General features: G+C 52.5%; 2 protein-coding genes and 1 long non-coding RNA gene across 27 annotated transcripts in view; 2 read left to right on the top strand and 1 right to left on the bottom strand.

Moving 5' to 3' along the window:
- DHRS4 (dehydrogenase/reductase SDR family member 4) lies at window positions 1–11,679 on the top strand. Of its 2 annotated transcripts, XM_001489375.7 has the most exons (8): window positions 1–456; window positions 2,246–2,423; window positions 6,348–6,449; window positions 8,527–8,597; window positions 8,694–8,745; window positions 9,032–9,166; window positions 9,585–9,640; window positions 11,148–11,679. In XM_001489375.7, the coding sequence occupies exons 1-8, from the start codon at window positions 17–19 to the stop codon at window positions 11,260–11,262; spliced, it is 1,149 nt and encodes a 382-aa protein (XP_001489425.4). In that variant the 5' UTR covers window positions 1–16; the 3' UTR covers window positions 11,263–11,679. The 2 variants fall into 2 exon arrangements, with proteins under 2 accessions (XP_001489425.4, XP_014589469.1); XM_014733983.3 differs by lacking the exons at window positions 8,527–8,597; window positions 9,032–9,166 and having other exon boundaries at window positions 57–456.
- LOC111768869 (uncharacterized) overlaps window positions 1–12,984 on the bottom strand; it is a 48,288-nt gene extending 35,304 nt beyond the window's left edge. The window contains exons 1-2 of one of the 5 annotated variants that reach the window (XR_011440537.1): window positions 12,744–12,984; window positions 9,372–9,433 (exon numbers count right to left, since the gene is read on the bottom strand). This is a non-coding gene — a long non-coding RNA (uncharacterized lncRNA). Of the gene's footprint in view, window positions 1–512; window positions 658–9,371; window positions 9,434–12,743 lie in introns of those variants that run through there. The other 4 variants (XR_011440541.1, XR_011440536.1, XR_011440538.1 and 1 more) reach the window with 4 other exon arrangements.
- The window catches only part of CARMIL3 (capping protein regulator and myosin 1 linker 3), a 17,635-nt gene continuing 13,833 nt past the window's right edge, over window positions 11,679–15,480 (top strand). For 14 of the 20 annotated variants that reach the window (XR_011440505.1, XR_011440504.1, XR_011440503.1 and 11 more), the window contains exons 1-7: window positions 11,679–12,545; window positions 14,066–14,160; window positions 14,395–14,445; window positions 14,533–14,592; window positions 14,677–14,792; window positions 15,001–15,098; window positions 15,336–15,430. Coding sequence is in view for 17 of the 20 variants with exons in the window: in XM_070272822.1 (XP_070128923.1) it covers window positions 12,119–12,545; window positions 14,066–14,160; window positions 14,395–14,445; window positions 14,533–14,592; window positions 14,677–14,792; window positions 15,001–15,098; window positions 15,336–15,430 (942 nt within the window). In the remaining 3 variants the exon portion in view is untranslated. The remainder of the gene's footprint in view (window positions 12,546–14,065; window positions 14,161–14,394; window positions 14,446–14,532; window positions 14,593–14,676; window positions 14,793–15,000; window positions 15,099–15,335; window positions 15,431–15,480) is intronic. The other 6 variants (XM_023622672.2, XM_070272881.1, XM_070272888.1 and 3 more) reach the window with 1 other exon arrangement.

Raw genomic sequence — 15,480 nt, forward strand, 5'->3', positions numbered from 1 at the left:
TGACGTGGGCAAGCAGATGTGGAAGCAGGGCGGGGAGCGGGAAAGTCCGCGGGTTCCTGCAGGGGGGCGGGCCCTACAGGGAACCTGGAGGGGCAGCGCTGTCCCACAGCCGCGGGGAGGAGCAGAGGACTGCGGGGGGTCGGGGCTGTTGCCGGCAGGGGGCGCCCGCGGCACAGCGGGCTCCCGGGGCGAAGAGCTGGCCCCGAGCGGACCAGCCTTCCTGCTCCTGGGCTGGCGGGAAGCCGGGCAGGGAGGCGGCCCGTCCCTCGCCCTGCCCCTTGCCCTACCCCGCTGTCACCACCCCGCTAGCACAGAAGCCTGCTCCATGGGGAGAGTGGGGCGGCTGCTGGGCGGCTGCGCGCGGACGTGGAAGTCGGTGCGGATGGCCAGCTCCGGGATGGCGCGCAGGGGCCCGCTCGCGAATAAGGTGGCCCTAGTGACGGCTTCCACCGACGGGTGAGTGCCCGGGCACGAGTCTCTGAGGCCCGCGCTGTCTGGAAACAGGTACTAACCTTGTCCTTTGCCTCAGGGGCCCGTGTCCTCAGGCCTCACACGCGGCCTCGGAAGAAAGGAACTCGGTAGGGACCTGCAGCCCCTCTGATTCCTCTGACCCTGACCCCACCATTGCCAGTTTCCGGTCGCGGCCTCCTCTGGCTCAGCTGCGCCACCTCAGTGCTGCCCCCATCAGTCCAGTCTCCCCGTGCCCTGGGCTGCCGCAATCAACCGGCCCTACTCACACAGTCTGGGGAAGATCAGACGCCGGAAATCTAAGTCCAGATTTCAAAAACCCTATCCCACCGCCTCCGTCGGCTATGGAAATGTTCCAGACACCCCGTTTGCGCACCCCCACAAGTCTCGCAAAACAGCGCCCCTTACCCAGACGAGACACACGACCCATGTGTCCAGATTTTTGTTTAGCTCAGTACATTTTGGCCCTCCTTGTCCAGCTTGTTTCTCACCCACTGCTACCGAAAGTTCAGTCTCTGATCCCGATGTCAATCCAAATAAGAGAACAGAGTCTTCGGTGCGAAAGGAAAGGCTTTACTTTGCCAGGCAGAGGGAGCAAAGCAAGGGCTAGTTCCCCAAAAGTTGCTTGCTCCCCGTTAAGAAATGGGTAGGGGTTTTTATTTGGGGCTTTAGGTAGGGGAGGTGGGGCATGGCCTTCTTGGTCAGCATTTTCCCATCGGCCTGTGTCTGGGGCTGCTTCCAGCAGAGACTAAGGATTTCTCAGATGAGTGTCCTGGGCTGTTTTCTCCGTGGTGGAAGGTAGACTCTGACGTCAGGAAGCCAAGGAGTTGGGCCTGGGAAGTTGGGGGTTTCTCGATATTCTCTGGATATTAGTTTCTCTGCTCAAGAACTTCAAGGTCCTGGGATTAGCCACAACTTTAGCAGGAGCCCAGTTTGAAGTCATCTGGGCTTTAACAATTTGTAACTTCTATTTGGTTGAAAAGCTCAGGGAGTCAGAGGCTAAAGAAACAAATATTTACGTATGAGTGTAACTAAAGACCCAGGGAACTAGGAATGCAGGTTTTTACTTTTAACCCCATACATGCCAGGTTCACTGTAAGGGAACCAATATCAGGGCTGATATTAACTAAGAGCCGGTAACACCACCACTCTTGTCTATCCTGTTTCTCATTCCCGTGGGACTTTGCTAGATGCCAGCTCTTCACAAATCTGAAATACAGATATATACAAAATGCTAATGGTTGACAATTGCAAAGTGTGTAAACTTTACTCTGGGGGGGGGTGGGTAATGTAAAAAATTTACGTTTTTAACCAGAGACTCACCGGTTCACTTGCACTCCAAAACGTAACTAATGATAGAATTTTGAGATGATGTAGACTAGTAAGGAAGATATTTGGGGGCAGGGGCCCTTTTGAGTAAGACCCTCCAATCATGGAGGTGCTGCACCCCTAGTTCCTTTCTCTCCCCTCAGTCCCTACAGGGGATGAGGCCTGGGACCTGTGCTGGGGCCCATGGAAGGTGATGTCACTTCCTGGGAGCCTAGCCTGAGGGCCAAAATCATCAGAGAAATAAGTGAGTGCCAAAAATGTACTAAGCTTGTCCATCTGTAAGGTAATGGCTGTGCCATTAACCCTATTTAACATATAATGCAAGCACACAGAGGTCCTTCAGAGGGAGAGCTGGAATTGAAATGCAGGCAGTCCGACTCCAGAGCCCATGTCCTCACCATCTTTCCCTGGACCAGACTTGACAGTCCTTGTCTCTCTCTGCCCGCAGGATCGGCTTCGCCATCGCCCGGCGTCTGGCCCAGGACGGGGCCCATGTGGTGGTCAGCAGCCGGAAGCAGCAGAACGTGGACCGGGCAGTGGCAGTGCTACAGGAGGAGGGGCTGAGTGTGACAGGCACCGTGTGCCACGTGGGGAAGGCCGAGGACCGGGAGCGGCTGGTGGCCATGGTGAATGGCAAGCATTTGGGCAGAGAGCCAGGAGTAGCAGAAGGAAGCCAGGCTGAGCCTCCTCCCCTGCTTTCCTGGACATTGTTGTGCTGCAAGCCAGCACTATTAACTAACACACGACAGTGCATTCTGTGTACCCGCACCCACCCGCCAGCACACTTTTATTGTGTACCTTTCTGTTATGTCCCCGAAAATCATCCTATCCCAGTCTCAGAATCAAAATCCACTCTAATGCCTCAACCCTGTATCATCCCTTTCGGCACCCCAAAAGACCGCTGGTCCTGGCTTTCCAGCAGTTTCCAATCTATCTGGGCAGATGAGAAGAGTAAATACACTCACAATATAGATGTTCCCACCCTTAAGCTAGTAAGCAATCAGGTCCCTGTTCTTCTGCTTATACAGTCGAGTCCCTGGGAACCTATAGGAGGTAGCCCACCATTTTTCAATCACCTACTATGTGCCATTCACTTTGCTCAGAGCCTTACATGGGTTCTCTCTAAACCTGATGACAAGCCAAGCAAAGCAAGGACTATTCTCCGTGTTTACAGAGACTGGTTCGGAAAGCTGGAGCAGCATTCCGAGGTCCCACAGCTAGTCAGGAAAGAGCTGTGAGTCAACTCAGATTTGCCAAGCCACTTGCAGACTAGCAGGCATTTCCCCACTAGTTTCGGGCCAGGCCTTATGTGCCCACCTGGACTTCAGTCTTAAAGAAAGTGTCGAAGCCCATCTCAGGTATAGTACTTGGCACCAGCCTTCTAGCTGCACAAGAAAATACGAGCATCCGGCAAGGAAGCTGCTCTTCCCCCAGGCTCAGGGCACACATCTTATTCCTTGGAGTGGAAGGGAGAGTCTACCCAGAGTGGAAAGTAAGGGATTGTGCTAACAGATTAGAAGGCTGGCAGAAATAATTTGGATAATCTTAGAAAAGGTGAACCTTAAATAATGGTAAATGGTGGTATGATAGACGGTGTAAGGTTTTTCCATTTTTATGGCATGCTTAAATGTGCATTGGAAAGAGCCAAATGTGAGTCCAAGAAAGTCACCTGGCCTGACACAGGCTGCTGGACAGAGCCTGAGACTGGGACCTTGATCCTGAGGGTGAAGGGAGCCATCTGGGATCCTGGGCCAGTTAATACCTAGCCCTATGAAATGTACGTAGCAACTTAATATCAAAATCCTGCCAGGAAAACAGCTCTCACCCCTGCCGGGTCCACTTAACCCATCCTGCAGCCCTGGCCCAGAAGTGGACTTAAGCTAGACCTTGAGGAGAGGGTGGGACTGGACAAATGGAGTAGGGACAGGGTTCCAGATGACCCTGCAAAATGAGCAGACAGCCAAGGAGGACTGAAAGGGCGAGGGAAGCACCATGAATCCACAGCAGGGAGCACGGGCTTGGGAGCGCTGGTGGGAAATGGCTGGTGGGAAAGATAGGGACAGGGGCCTCCATGGCCTCCCAAGGAGGAGTTTACATGTTCTTGGAGGAAATAAGAAGCCATGGGAGGTTTTGAGCAAGATGAAAATGGTTATTAAAGAAAAGTAATCTGGCACTGGTAGGAAGGATATATTGGAGTAGAGAAGACTCCCAGCCAAGGATGTCAGTGAGGAATTTGTCACTGTCATTCACATCTAGAGCAGTAGTGGTGGGACCAGAATGGATGTCCCAAGAGACATTTACTGGAAACCAACCAAGATTTTCTTTTTTCTAACTTGATGTCAAGAAATGGGAAATAAGTGGAATGAGTCAAAACGACTCTCAGGTCCTTAGAGTGACCGCTGTTGGGAGAAGAATCATAAGATACTTGCTAGCAATTTGAGATGTGTTCTGCTTATTGCCAGCTGTTACCCTGCGATGAGGAGCTGCTGCCCCAAGGATGTTACTACCCAGTGGCCTCAGAGCTTGTCAAAGGCGTGATGAGCAGAGACCAGATTAGCTGCTTCTCCACTTGATGATACTTTTTCTTAAAAATATACCTCTTGGGGGCCGGCCCAGTGACATAGCGGTTAAGTTCACACATTCTGCTTCGGCAGCCCAGTTCGTGGTTCACCGGTTTGGATCAGGGGCGTGGACCTATGCACCATGGCTTATCAAGCCATGCTGTGGCAGGTGTCCCGCATATAAAGTAGAGGAAGATGGGCACAGATGTTAGCTCAGGGCCAATCTTCCTCAACAAAAAGGAGGATTGGCCGCAGATGTTAGCTTAGGGTTAATCGTCTTCAAAAATAAAAAAAACTTATCAGAACACAGAACAAGAACTCTTAACCACTTTAGCATAGTGATCACACAATTTACAGCCAGAGTTAGAGAATTCCTGGGTGGTCCTGAGTACCTTTGTTATTAATCTTCTACGGTTCTCTGTCTCTGTTTAGTCAAAACCCAGCCTTCTCCCCATTCCGTGTTGATAGGCCCGGAAGGAGAGGGCCCAGGATGCACAGCAGAAATGAAATTCTGGTGCTTTCCACTGTGTTCTCCCCACATCCAAACAGACACATGCAGAGCACAGCACACAGCACTTTCTGACATCTTCTGCACTTTCCTGGTCACAAGTGCACAGGCGAGACTTACACAGGGCCGAGGCAGGTGACTGGGGCTCTGTGCCAGGACACCAAAATGTAGAGAGTGCAAGGAAGTATTGACACAGGTTTGAAAAGATTCTGTGACTTTAAACTTTGTTAAATTCACGTGTTGACAGTCCAAGCATTCCTTCAGGAGTATAGAAACAACTGAGCTTAGCACCTAGTTAGCAAGAATAATTAGTTAAAACGAGGAGCTAGCAGATGGTACACATTGTTAATAACACCCCTCTGTGCACCATATTGTGAAGCACAAAGTTGATGGAGGGCCCTTTTAGTGCCACTTGTCCAAGGCATCAAAATTGCCAGTTCTGAGCAAATGCAAAGTCCAGTTTCAGGGTGGCCGTACTGTTGGCAGACTCTTTTTGGCCACTGATGACTCCAGGACACGCCTTCACCACCTCCTTACGATTTATTAAGGAGGTGAGATGTTGCCGTGCTTGATTTTCCTGTCTTAAATCTCAGTTTGTGCCTTGAATCTTCCATGCCTCTAGGCCAATGAAAAGGGGGGAGGGGGAGAAAATGACATCCTGACTCAGGGTAGGACTGCTTTAAACCCAGGCTGGTGTCCTCCCTGTCATAGTCATAGCTTTCCTGGGTAGCGCAGTTTCATTGTGACCCCAGCTCACTTTCAGAGAACCCTTAGGAATTAGCTCTGCGTTAGAAAGTAGGAGACTGACCTCAGTCCTACCACCACTAACCAGCTTTGTGCCCTGAGCAGATCAGTTCACCCCTCCCAAAGACTGAATGAGCAGGCCTCCTGTTCTCAGCCAAACCTAGTATGTTGTCACTGAGTGTATGTCCTTGAGAAATTAATGTCCCTGGACCTCAGTTTCATCACCTTCACCATGAGGACCCTTGGCCAGCTGGTCTCAAAGGCCCCTCTTGGTGGTAACTTTCTGTGAGTCTCTTTAAAGCAGTTTCTCCGTTCAGGTACGTGCGGACAGATGGAGTTTGAGATCATGGTAACTCCCCCAAGGAGAACTGGATAGTAAGCGCTCAGAGAAATAGGGCAGGGAATCAGTGTGAAAACAGAGAGAGTCTGGAAGTGGGTTTTGAGGTGAGGGCTGAAGCCATGAGAATAAAGGAGCTCCCCAAGGGGAAAGTGTCAAGAGCAAAGGGCCAGCGACAGCCTTAGAAGAAGTGGGGGCAGTAAGAAGAGGCTGCAAATGAAATTAAGACGGCCTTCGATGTTCAGCAGCAGAGCCTAGGGTAGCTTTGGAGAGAAACATTTCAAGAAAAAGAGCTGTCATTTTGACATCATTTTGTTCCTAAGAAGGAATGCTTTATCAACACTGGGAAATGCACCCCCTTCCTGACCTGCAGCCCTCATTCACACCTGCTTCTCTCTAGGCCGTGAACCTTCATGGGGGCATTGACATCCTGGTCTCCAATGCTGCCGTCAGCCCTCTGTTTGGAAATATGATGGATGCCACCGAGGAGATATGGGACAAGGTGAGAGGGATTAGATTAAGCAGCAGGAGGTGGGCCTCGGAAAACAGTGCAAACTCTGTGTGCTTTTAGAATGCATTTGTCAAGTGCCATGTCAATGTGAGGAATCCTCACGATTTCCGACACCTGGAGTGCACCTGGTAAAGGGCAAGTGGGAGGTGGCTTCCTCTACCCCTGCCCTTCTCTTTCATTTCTGCTTCTCCTCAGCTTTGTCTTCTTCCGTTTGCTCCTTGCTAGCCTTCTTCTGCTTCCCTCCCCCAGCTCTCTCCCTCGACATGCTTATCCAGGCTCTTCCTCCTGGTTTCTTTCCAGCAGAGGCATGGCAACTAATATGCCAATAACTAATACAGTTAAACTTACACACCACCCGTCCTCTTTTCAGCTACCGAAAAAGAATTTCTCATTAGTTGGAAAACTGTAGTAGCTGCTAGTTAAGTGAAATCCCAATTCTGGTGAAATCACCTAAGTTGCCACTTTTTAACAGACAGCCTTTGAAAAAGGCCTGTGCTGCTGCTTACCTACAATGTCAAGGAAATCTGAGCTCCAGGTGTCTAAATTCAAGTGTGGAATATTGGTTTTTATGTGAGCGTGTATAGTTAAATTATATTTATAATATATTTCACACACCTATATCCTTTAATTATAAAGCCTTAATTAAAATATTCATCTTTGTTTACTAAGGTTAGTATTCCCACATGATTTGGAAATGCTAAACTTTTTATGATCTCCCGTGGTTTTGCTTTTTACTCTGATGTCATCAACAATTTCTCAACACTGAAGTTTAAGGATACTAAAATATTATAGTTTATTTGTCAGTGTTTCACAGATATAAAAGATCAAAGTGCAAAAGCTCTTCAGTGAGTCAGCTCCTGATTGATATCCTTTAAAGTAGAGAAATAGCTTTCATGAGCAGTCTGAATAGAGGCCACATGAAAATCAGCTTTAAACCAAGTAATTTTTCTTTTTATTTTGCATTTTTTAAAAATATCACAGTGCATCAAATCTAAATGCAATGGTTGATCCTTGATTGGACCCTGGATTTTTAAAATAAGGACATTTGGGGGACAACTGGGGAAGTTTTATTATGGACAGCATATTAGGTAAAATCATTATTATCACTGTTCAATTTCTTGGGTGCGATAATGGATTGTGGTGTGTAAGAACGTCCTTATTCTTTGGAAATAATGCTAAAGTATTTAGGGCTAGAGCATTATGACATCTGCAACTTGCCTTCAATGGTTCAGGAAAAAAGTGTGTAGATACCTGGATAGAGCAAATGGGACAAAATGTGAACAATTGGTGGATGTATTATAAAGGATATCTGGGTAGTCATTATACTTTTATTTCAACTTTTCTGTTGAAAAGTTGAACTTTTCAAAATAAGTTGACTGAACTTTTCAAAATAAGAAGTTTGCATGGGGGGTATGGGAGGGGACACTCCAGCAGTGCCTAGAACCATGTAAACAAGGGTCATGCATTTGTTTTAAATTATGGATGTGAGGTTTTGACAGTAGCCTATGCCCCAGCTTCCCCAAAAAGTGCTTCTTCATGATCCCATTCTCCAATAAATGTCCAGCCAGTCAATCCATCCTGGAGGGCCAAGAGCATCTCACTCCCTAAGCTCAGAAGCCAGAGAAGTGCCGGAACAAGCCCAGGTGCCCGGGGTCAGGCCCCATGTTCCCTGAGAAGTACAGCCTGCTCTGAGGCAGGTCCAGGAGGCTGACCCAATTCCAGACTCTCCCTAGTTGGAAGAAATACAGAAAATCCAGCTCAAATCCAAAACAGCCCTGAGAGTTTAGGTCCATCCTGGGCCAAGCGTACTTGTCTGATTAGGAAAGATGAACCAGGCTCCATTCTTTCTCATCCAAACCTAATGTGTCATTCTTTAGCTGAATCAGCCAGTGAAAGACACTTCTCCCCGGGCCTCAGTCTCTTCCTGTGTAGGGTCTGGGGAAATCATCTCTAGGATCTCCACCAGCCCTAACAAACAGATCTTAGGAACCCCACTATAACTCCTCATCGCCCTGCCTTCTCCAGCTCCCTTCCCTCATGCTGTTTCCCCTTCTTCTCTCGATTTCAGGTTCTGGACATTAATGTGAAGGCTCCAGCCCTGATCATAAAGGCAGTGGTGCCTGAGATGGAGAAACGAGGGTACAGAGAGTGAGAGGGAGCCTGGGTGTGAGGGTCCCACGTGGGCTGAGGGCAGGGGTCTCTGCTGGGAAAAGGGTCATTCTTCTCTTTTTCCAGAGGCGGCTCAGTGGTGCTCGTGTCCTCCCTAGGAGCCTATACTCCGCTTTTTGTAAGAAAGCTTTTCTCTACTACTTCCATCCCTTCCTCCGTCCTGAGTCTTTCTACCCCTCCAGCTACCCTAAGAAGTTTGTGTCCCTTTTTGGAATCACACCACCAAGTCCCTTCCCACAAAATAGATGCCTTGCTTCCATGAACCTCAACCTAGGGGAGGGTTAGCCACAGACAGTTTCTAACCATTACAGGAGATGCCCTAGTATCTGCTGTCCTTTCTGTCTTATAATAAAACCAAGAATGAACTGGAAACGAAGAGACTAACCCACTCTCTCCTTCCCTAGGGCCTGGGCCCTTACAATGTTAGTAAAACAGCCTTGCTGGGCCTCACCAAGAACCTGGCCTCAGAGCTGGCCCCAAGGAACATTAGGGTGAACTGCCTGGCTCCCGGACTCATCAAGACTAGCTTCAGCCAAGTGGTGAGAAGGGGAGTCCTGCATCCCACTAGGGATCTTCCTGCATGGGGGAGCCCAGCGCGTGGGTCCCAAGCTCCAAGCCACTCCCGCCTCCTCCCTGGGCTTTTCCATGTTCCCACTCCACACCAGCCACTTGTCCAGACCAGACCCCCACATGCTCCTTTCTTGAGGTGTGCGGTGGAGACTGAGGAATTCAGACTCTACTCACAGTTTCAGAGCTCCTTAAGTGAATGAGGATTGGGGAGGCCCAGCGAACTGCTTCACTAGAACCTGAAAAGAATGAAACAGAAGAGGACGGTGGGGAAAGACTGGGAGCTTGGAAGGACTGCCTCTCAATGGATGTGAGGGTGGGCAGTCTCCCCCCTCTGTCCCTCTCTTTCCTCCTCTTTCACATAAAGAGATTTCTCTTTTTTTCCTGCAGTTGTGGATGGACAAGGAAAGAGAGAAGAATATGAAAAACATCATGAGGATAAGCAGGTAAGGCTGTCACAGGGGAGGGTTAGGAGGGATAAAGACAAAAGGTCTGGCCCCGCACCAGCCCGCAGCTTGCTGTCTCTTGGTCCACAGACAACATGGGCTTGCTCTCCTCTGCCTCACAAGTTCATGAACACTGCATCTCTAGAGCAGGATGTGCAAGGAGTTTGGTTCCACTGCAGAAAACCAAACACAGAGGCCTCTGGGTTTCAACAGAACATTGCTCTGGGAGAGGCCCTGACTCCTCCCCACCTGGGCCTCCCCACCCCCGGCCCCACCAGGCATCCCCGCCAGGGACCAAAATCATGCTTTTTTAGTCCCTCTGGAATAAAAAGAGGCATGTTCCCAAAGCTCAGGTTGATGATCCTACATACAAATAAAAGGAATGAAGAGCTTTAGTCAGTCCCAAAACTCCCCTTGCCTAGGAAAACTAGCCTCTTCCCCGAAGGGCTGGCCCAACTGCTCAGGCACCTTCATCTGGCTCCTTTTCCTCTAGGTTCCCTGCCTCTCTCCAGTTTCTGGCTTCTGGGAACTCTCTCTTGTCTTTAGCTTCTCCACCTTGTCCCCGTGCCAGCAATGCCTCCTCTTTACTGGTCCCAACATCCCAGGCCCCCTCCAGTGTTTTCAAAGCCATTCTGAGGTCAGGCCTAGTTCACAGCTCACTACTAAGTCAGGGTATTGTCATCCTGGAGCCCCAGGGAATGACCCAGCCCCACGCTTCCCAATCTTGGATGTGCATTAGAATCAGCTGGGGTGCCTGAGAAACCACAGATGCACAGGACCCACTCCCAGAGATTCTTTCTCAATTGGCTCAAGGGAGGATCTGGACATCCTTTTTCGGCGGCCGGTAGGGGGCTGGAGGAATTTAAGCCTCCCAGATGATTACAATGTGCAGCTGGGTTGGAGAACCACTGATCCAGGACTTCTAGATCTGAGATACTCTACCCTCCTCTAGAGCATTTTATGGCACTTAAGTTAAAAAGTTCCCTAACTATGCAATCACTGATACAAACACTGAAAATTAGCACATTCTCACAAAATGAACCTGACTTTAACGGATGAAAATAGATTCCTGAAAAAGTTGTCTGTGAATTGAACTTCAACTCCACTTCACAAGTGGAATCATTTTAAACAAACCATTTACTGTCTCACAGACTCCCTGATGCTTGAATGGTATGCACACATGTGAAATAAATCTTTGAAGTGTGAAATAGCTGCTCACCAGTTTATATAACTTTGGATTTGGGGTCCTGAGTTCTCTAAAAAACAAAGCGTCTCTATATTTTTTGAATATAATGTGTAGTGTTTTTTGCAGAGTTCTGTATTTATGCAGTATTTACTCTAACGGTTTATCTTCATGGTAACCCTATTTGATGGACAGGAAGCTTGAACCCTGGTCCTGAAAAATCATGATATGTTTTGGTGAAGCAAATTTCATTCCCTGTGGGCCACGTCAGGGGGCCTGGCCTGTCTGATTTTTACTCCCTTCCTTGTTTCCCTTCTTCCCCAGGTTAGGCGAGCCGAAGGAGTGTGCGGGCATCGTATCTTTCCTGTGCTCTGAAGATGCCAGCTACATCACTGGGGAGACAGTGGTGGTGGGGGGAGGGGCCTCATCCCGCCTCTGAGGACCTGGAGACAGCCCACTACGGAAGATTGGGCTCCTACTCCAGCGTTCATCGAGTCCTTTTCCAGCACTCATCGGCTGGCCTTTCCCACCTCTGCCTATCATATTGCTCACCTTAAGCCCCCCAAATCAATTCTGCCCTGAAAAATGATCCAGCGTTCCCTGCGGTCAAGGTGTGGTCCTATGAGGATTCCCGGTGTTGCTGTAGCCTTGGATAAAGACTTCCCCTGAGAACACAGTGCAGGCCTGGTGAGAAGGCTGAGTCTCACTGGAAACGACCGACTAATATTTTGGGGGAGCATCCGGGAAATCTGAGGGAGATGGGAGAGAAGCAACCTGGAGTGGGATGAGCAGGGTTGGATATTAAGAACTTGCAAATGAGGTGCAAATAAAATGCAGATGATCATGTTGCTTTGAATCAATGTATTCAGTTTTTAGTGTGGGGTGCATAGATGTGTAGCCAAGCAGAGAGTATAAGTCTGACTGGACTGGATCTCTGGATCTCCCTAACCCTCCTCCCTGTCTCCAGGACCTGAGCCTAATGCTCGGGGGTGGAGACAACCGCAGAGCTGCCAGCTGGGAGGAGGTGGCACGGGAATTCCCAGGTGCTACTCTCGGCCTCGCACCCGTGGGGATGGTGCCAAGAACACCGCAGGGATCCCCGAGGCTGGGCGAGCGGGAAAGAAAGGACAAACTCCTCCAGATCCATCCAGGTCCTCTCCCGGCATCGCCCTCAACCCCGAGTGCCTTCGCGGGTCAGCAAGGACGAGCTGGACGGATCCCGAGCAAGCGGTGAAAAGGGAGGAGCCTTGCAAGGATGACCTGGGGAGGGGTACCCAGGCCCACAAACAAAAGAAATGGGTTCTTCTCACAGTGCCCGAAAAGCAGGTGGCACGGAAAGCGGGGACACCGCCCCCGGGACGGGAGATGGCCTGGGCAAGCGGCACGCACGGGGCGTCGCACGCGGGAGCCGGCGGGAGGGGTGGGCGCGAGCGCGCGCGGGGTCTCACGCGGCTCTGAGGCGCGGCGCGCATGCTCAGTCCGGTGCCTCTCCGGGCGGGGCGGGAGACCCGGAGCTCAGAGGCGGGGGGAGGAGCGCTCGCGCAGCCGCCCCTGACAGGAGCGGGCTCGCGGCTGCTGCAGCGCTCAGCGCCTGGGCCCTGCCGGCGCCGGGTCTAGCATGTGCCGCGGCTCCCGGCGGCGGCGGCGGCTCCTCTGCAGCAACAGCAGCAGCAGCGGCCGCCATGGCCAAGCCCAGCGCGGAGCTCACCCGCGAGCTGCAAGGTACGAGGCTGCGGTGGTCTCCGGGACGCCCCGTCCGGGAGCATCCCAGACCCAGTGCGTTCCTCCCCGCGATACGCCCCAGCCCCAGTGCTTCCCGCCCCCCCGGCCCCCCAAGCATCCCGGCTCCAAGGCAGCCCCCGCCCCCGCCCCTACTCGGGGCGTCGCTGTCCCCGGAACATCCTCCGCTGCCCCTCTCACCTCACCCTATCAGGACCTTCCTGTCCCAGAGCCGCCCGTCCCGATCTTCGGTGACAGGTGCAGTCCCCTTGCGCTCCCTGGGGCTTAATCTCAGTGATCCTGGCCCACCCCTCGCCCGGTGTCGAGTCTCCCTTCCGGAGAGTCCCCGTTTTCCCCCGGGCGGGGCCCGGACCGCCCCGCCGGGCGATGGGAGCTGCCCCTGGTCCTGACCGCCTCTTGGCTCAACACCCTCCCTCCTCCTGGCCCCGCCCCGGAACTGGCCCTAGAGAGCCCCGCTAGCAGCCGGCAGCGCCCAGGCCAGTGGGGCAAAGAAGGAAGACAGGGAAGAGGGCCTGGGTTGGAGCTAAAACCAAGAGCATGTTCTCTGCAGCTCGCCTTCCACAGCCCCTGTCCCAGCCTGCCCGCCTCGCTACCCTACACCCACACTTCAAGGCCTCTCCAGTTCCGCATGGTTCTCAGACTCAGCCCGAACCAAGGCCCGACCCCCAAGCGCTGCCACAGCCCTGACCCCCAGAGGCGGGAGCGCAGGCTAGCCCACGCAGAGGCCAGGACGCTCAAGGATACTCAGAGGCATGCTGCGCCGTGACGATTTCCCACACCTCCACACACGCGCAAGCACAATCATGAGATGTGTGTAAACACATCTTTATAGAAACCGCACCCCCGCCACACTCTCACACACTCACTCACACACTCACACACTCTCTCTGGGATATATCTGGATGGTTCTGCTAGCAGATGGGTACGGGGCTCATTTAAACACTAACTCCTTCCCACCCCTCACCCCCATTCACACCGGAACTGTCTGGCTGCTCTATGCCCCTTTCACACCTACAGGCACAGCATACTCATTCACACTTATCCATCCCCACCAATGCCACGCGCAGGCTCCCCAGCATCTTCAGAAGGCATGCACACACACATAGTAAAAGGCGGACACACCCAGACCACCTAAAACATAGTCAAAGGGACAGCCCACGCCCCCACAGACTGACTCACTGTGTATGTGTCGACGGCTGCTGGAATGCATGGGTTGGAACAATCCTTCACACCCTCAGAAGTGTAAGACACTCTCCCACAGACAGTGTCAACTCAACGACTGTCCCCTGACTTAGGGACTTCAGGAGCCAGAGTTTTCTCCACACCCCCTCTAATAGGAAGAGAAAAGTCACCCAAGAAGGAAAAGTGTCTGTCCCTGTTCTTCTTTGTCTCTCTGTTTCTCTCTCTTCCCCTCTGCCCCTGCCCCTGGAGAGCCCTGGGGAAGTGGGAGGTGGAGGGGGTGCAGGGTAAACGGAGCTCTGAGCATGCCCCACCCCCTGCAGACAGCATCCGGAGGTGCCTGAGCCAGGGGGCTGTGATCCAACAACACCGGGTGAAGCTGGAGACAAAGCCTAAGAAGTTTGAGGACCGAGTGCTGGTGAGGGCAGGGAGTCTGGGGGCAGGGGAGACAGAGTTGGGGGAGAGCTGAGGAGACATAGCCCGGGGCAGGCTGGACGGGGTGGATGTCCAGGAGCCTAGGGTGGGGCATGAGAGAGAGGGAGGACCCCCAGGGCAGGGGTTGCACACAGGCTGAAGGGACTAAAGGAGGGCAGGGTGACTAGGGCCCAGGAAGCTGCCATTTGCTGCTGACATTCTTTTCCTTTCTCTGAAGGCCCTGACCTCCTGGCGCCTCCACCTCTTCCCCCTTAAAGTCCCAGCCAAGGTGAGTTGGGCCGAGGAAACCGAGAGCTCCCTCCCAAGCCTGGCAGCCAGGCCCTTCCTGTGAGCTGAGCACCCCATGTCCCCTCAGGTGGAGAGCTCCTTCAATGTCCTGGAGATCCGCGCCTTCAACACGCTCAGTCAGAACCAGGTGAGCTAGGGCTCAGGGCCCCACTATTGGGCCAGTGGGAGGAAGGAGTTGATATCTGAGGCCCTGCTGCCCCCTGTCCCCCAGATCCTAGTGGAGACAGAGCGTGGCATGGTGAGCATGCGGCTGCCTTCGGCTGAGAGTGTGGACCAGGTGACACGCCACGTGAACTCTGCTCTCTCCAAGGTCTGCCCTGGCCCGGGGTGAGTGGCAAAGGAGGAGTCTCCCAAGGGGTTAAACAATAGGAGACTTCTCCCTCCCTCTTTCCCCTGGACCTGGGCTCCTGGGACACTGAGGAAAAGAGCTCTCATGTCCCCACTCTTGCTTTTCCCTGGGGATCCTGAAGCTGTAACAGGTAGAATTGCGAGCTTCTTTCCACCCCTCTCTGGGATGGATTTGTTCATTTTCCAGATGTCTAATCCGGCGTGGAAACGCAGACACCCCCGAAGGGCCCCGAGACACATCCCCCAACTCTGAGACTTCCACATCTACCACTCACAGTGTCTGTGGTGAGCTGGGGCAGACTTGAGGAAAGTGGGACCTAAAGCACCTGCCCCTTGTCCAGAGTCCTATGTGCATGGGGCTGTGCCTGCCCTGAGGACTCCACAGCTCCCGGACCTCAGAGGTTCATGGAGTAGCAGGAACCCTGGACCCCGGCACATAAAATGACTTTGACTTTCCTTGAACTGCAAGCCTGTTCCCCACCCCCTTACCCCTATGGAGCCAACCCATCTCCTGCCCCACAGGTGGCTTCTCTGAGACCTACGCTGCCCTGTGTGACTACAATGGGCTGCACTGCCGTGAGGAGGTGCAATGGGTGCGTTGGGCAGGGACTCAGCAGGTGGGCAGGTGGGACCAGGAGGGAGGGGGCAGAGGAGGAGGAAGGGAGCG

Source organism: Equus caballus, chromosome 1 (genome assembly GCF_041296265.1).
Source record: "Equus caballus isolate H_3958 breed thoroughbred chromosome 1, TB-T2T, whole genome shotgun sequence".
NCBI lineage: Eukaryota > Metazoa > Chordata > Mammalia > Perissodactyla > Equidae > Equus > Equus caballus.

Bases quoted from the DNA above. Each gene is read 5' to 3' on its own strand.
- DHRS4 (XM_001489375.7), top strand. From the start codon at position 17: ATGTGGAAGCAGGGCGGGGAGCGGGAAAGTCCGCGGGTTCCTGCAGGG. The intron at 6,450-8,526 runs GTGAGAGGGATT...TCTCGATTTCAG, and splicing joins CCGAGGAGATATGGGACAAG to GTTCTGGACATTAATGTGAA. The intron at 9,167-9,584 runs GTGAGAAGGGGA...TTTTTCCTGCAG, and splicing joins AGACTAGCTTCAGCCAAGTG to TTGTGGATGGACAAGGAAAG.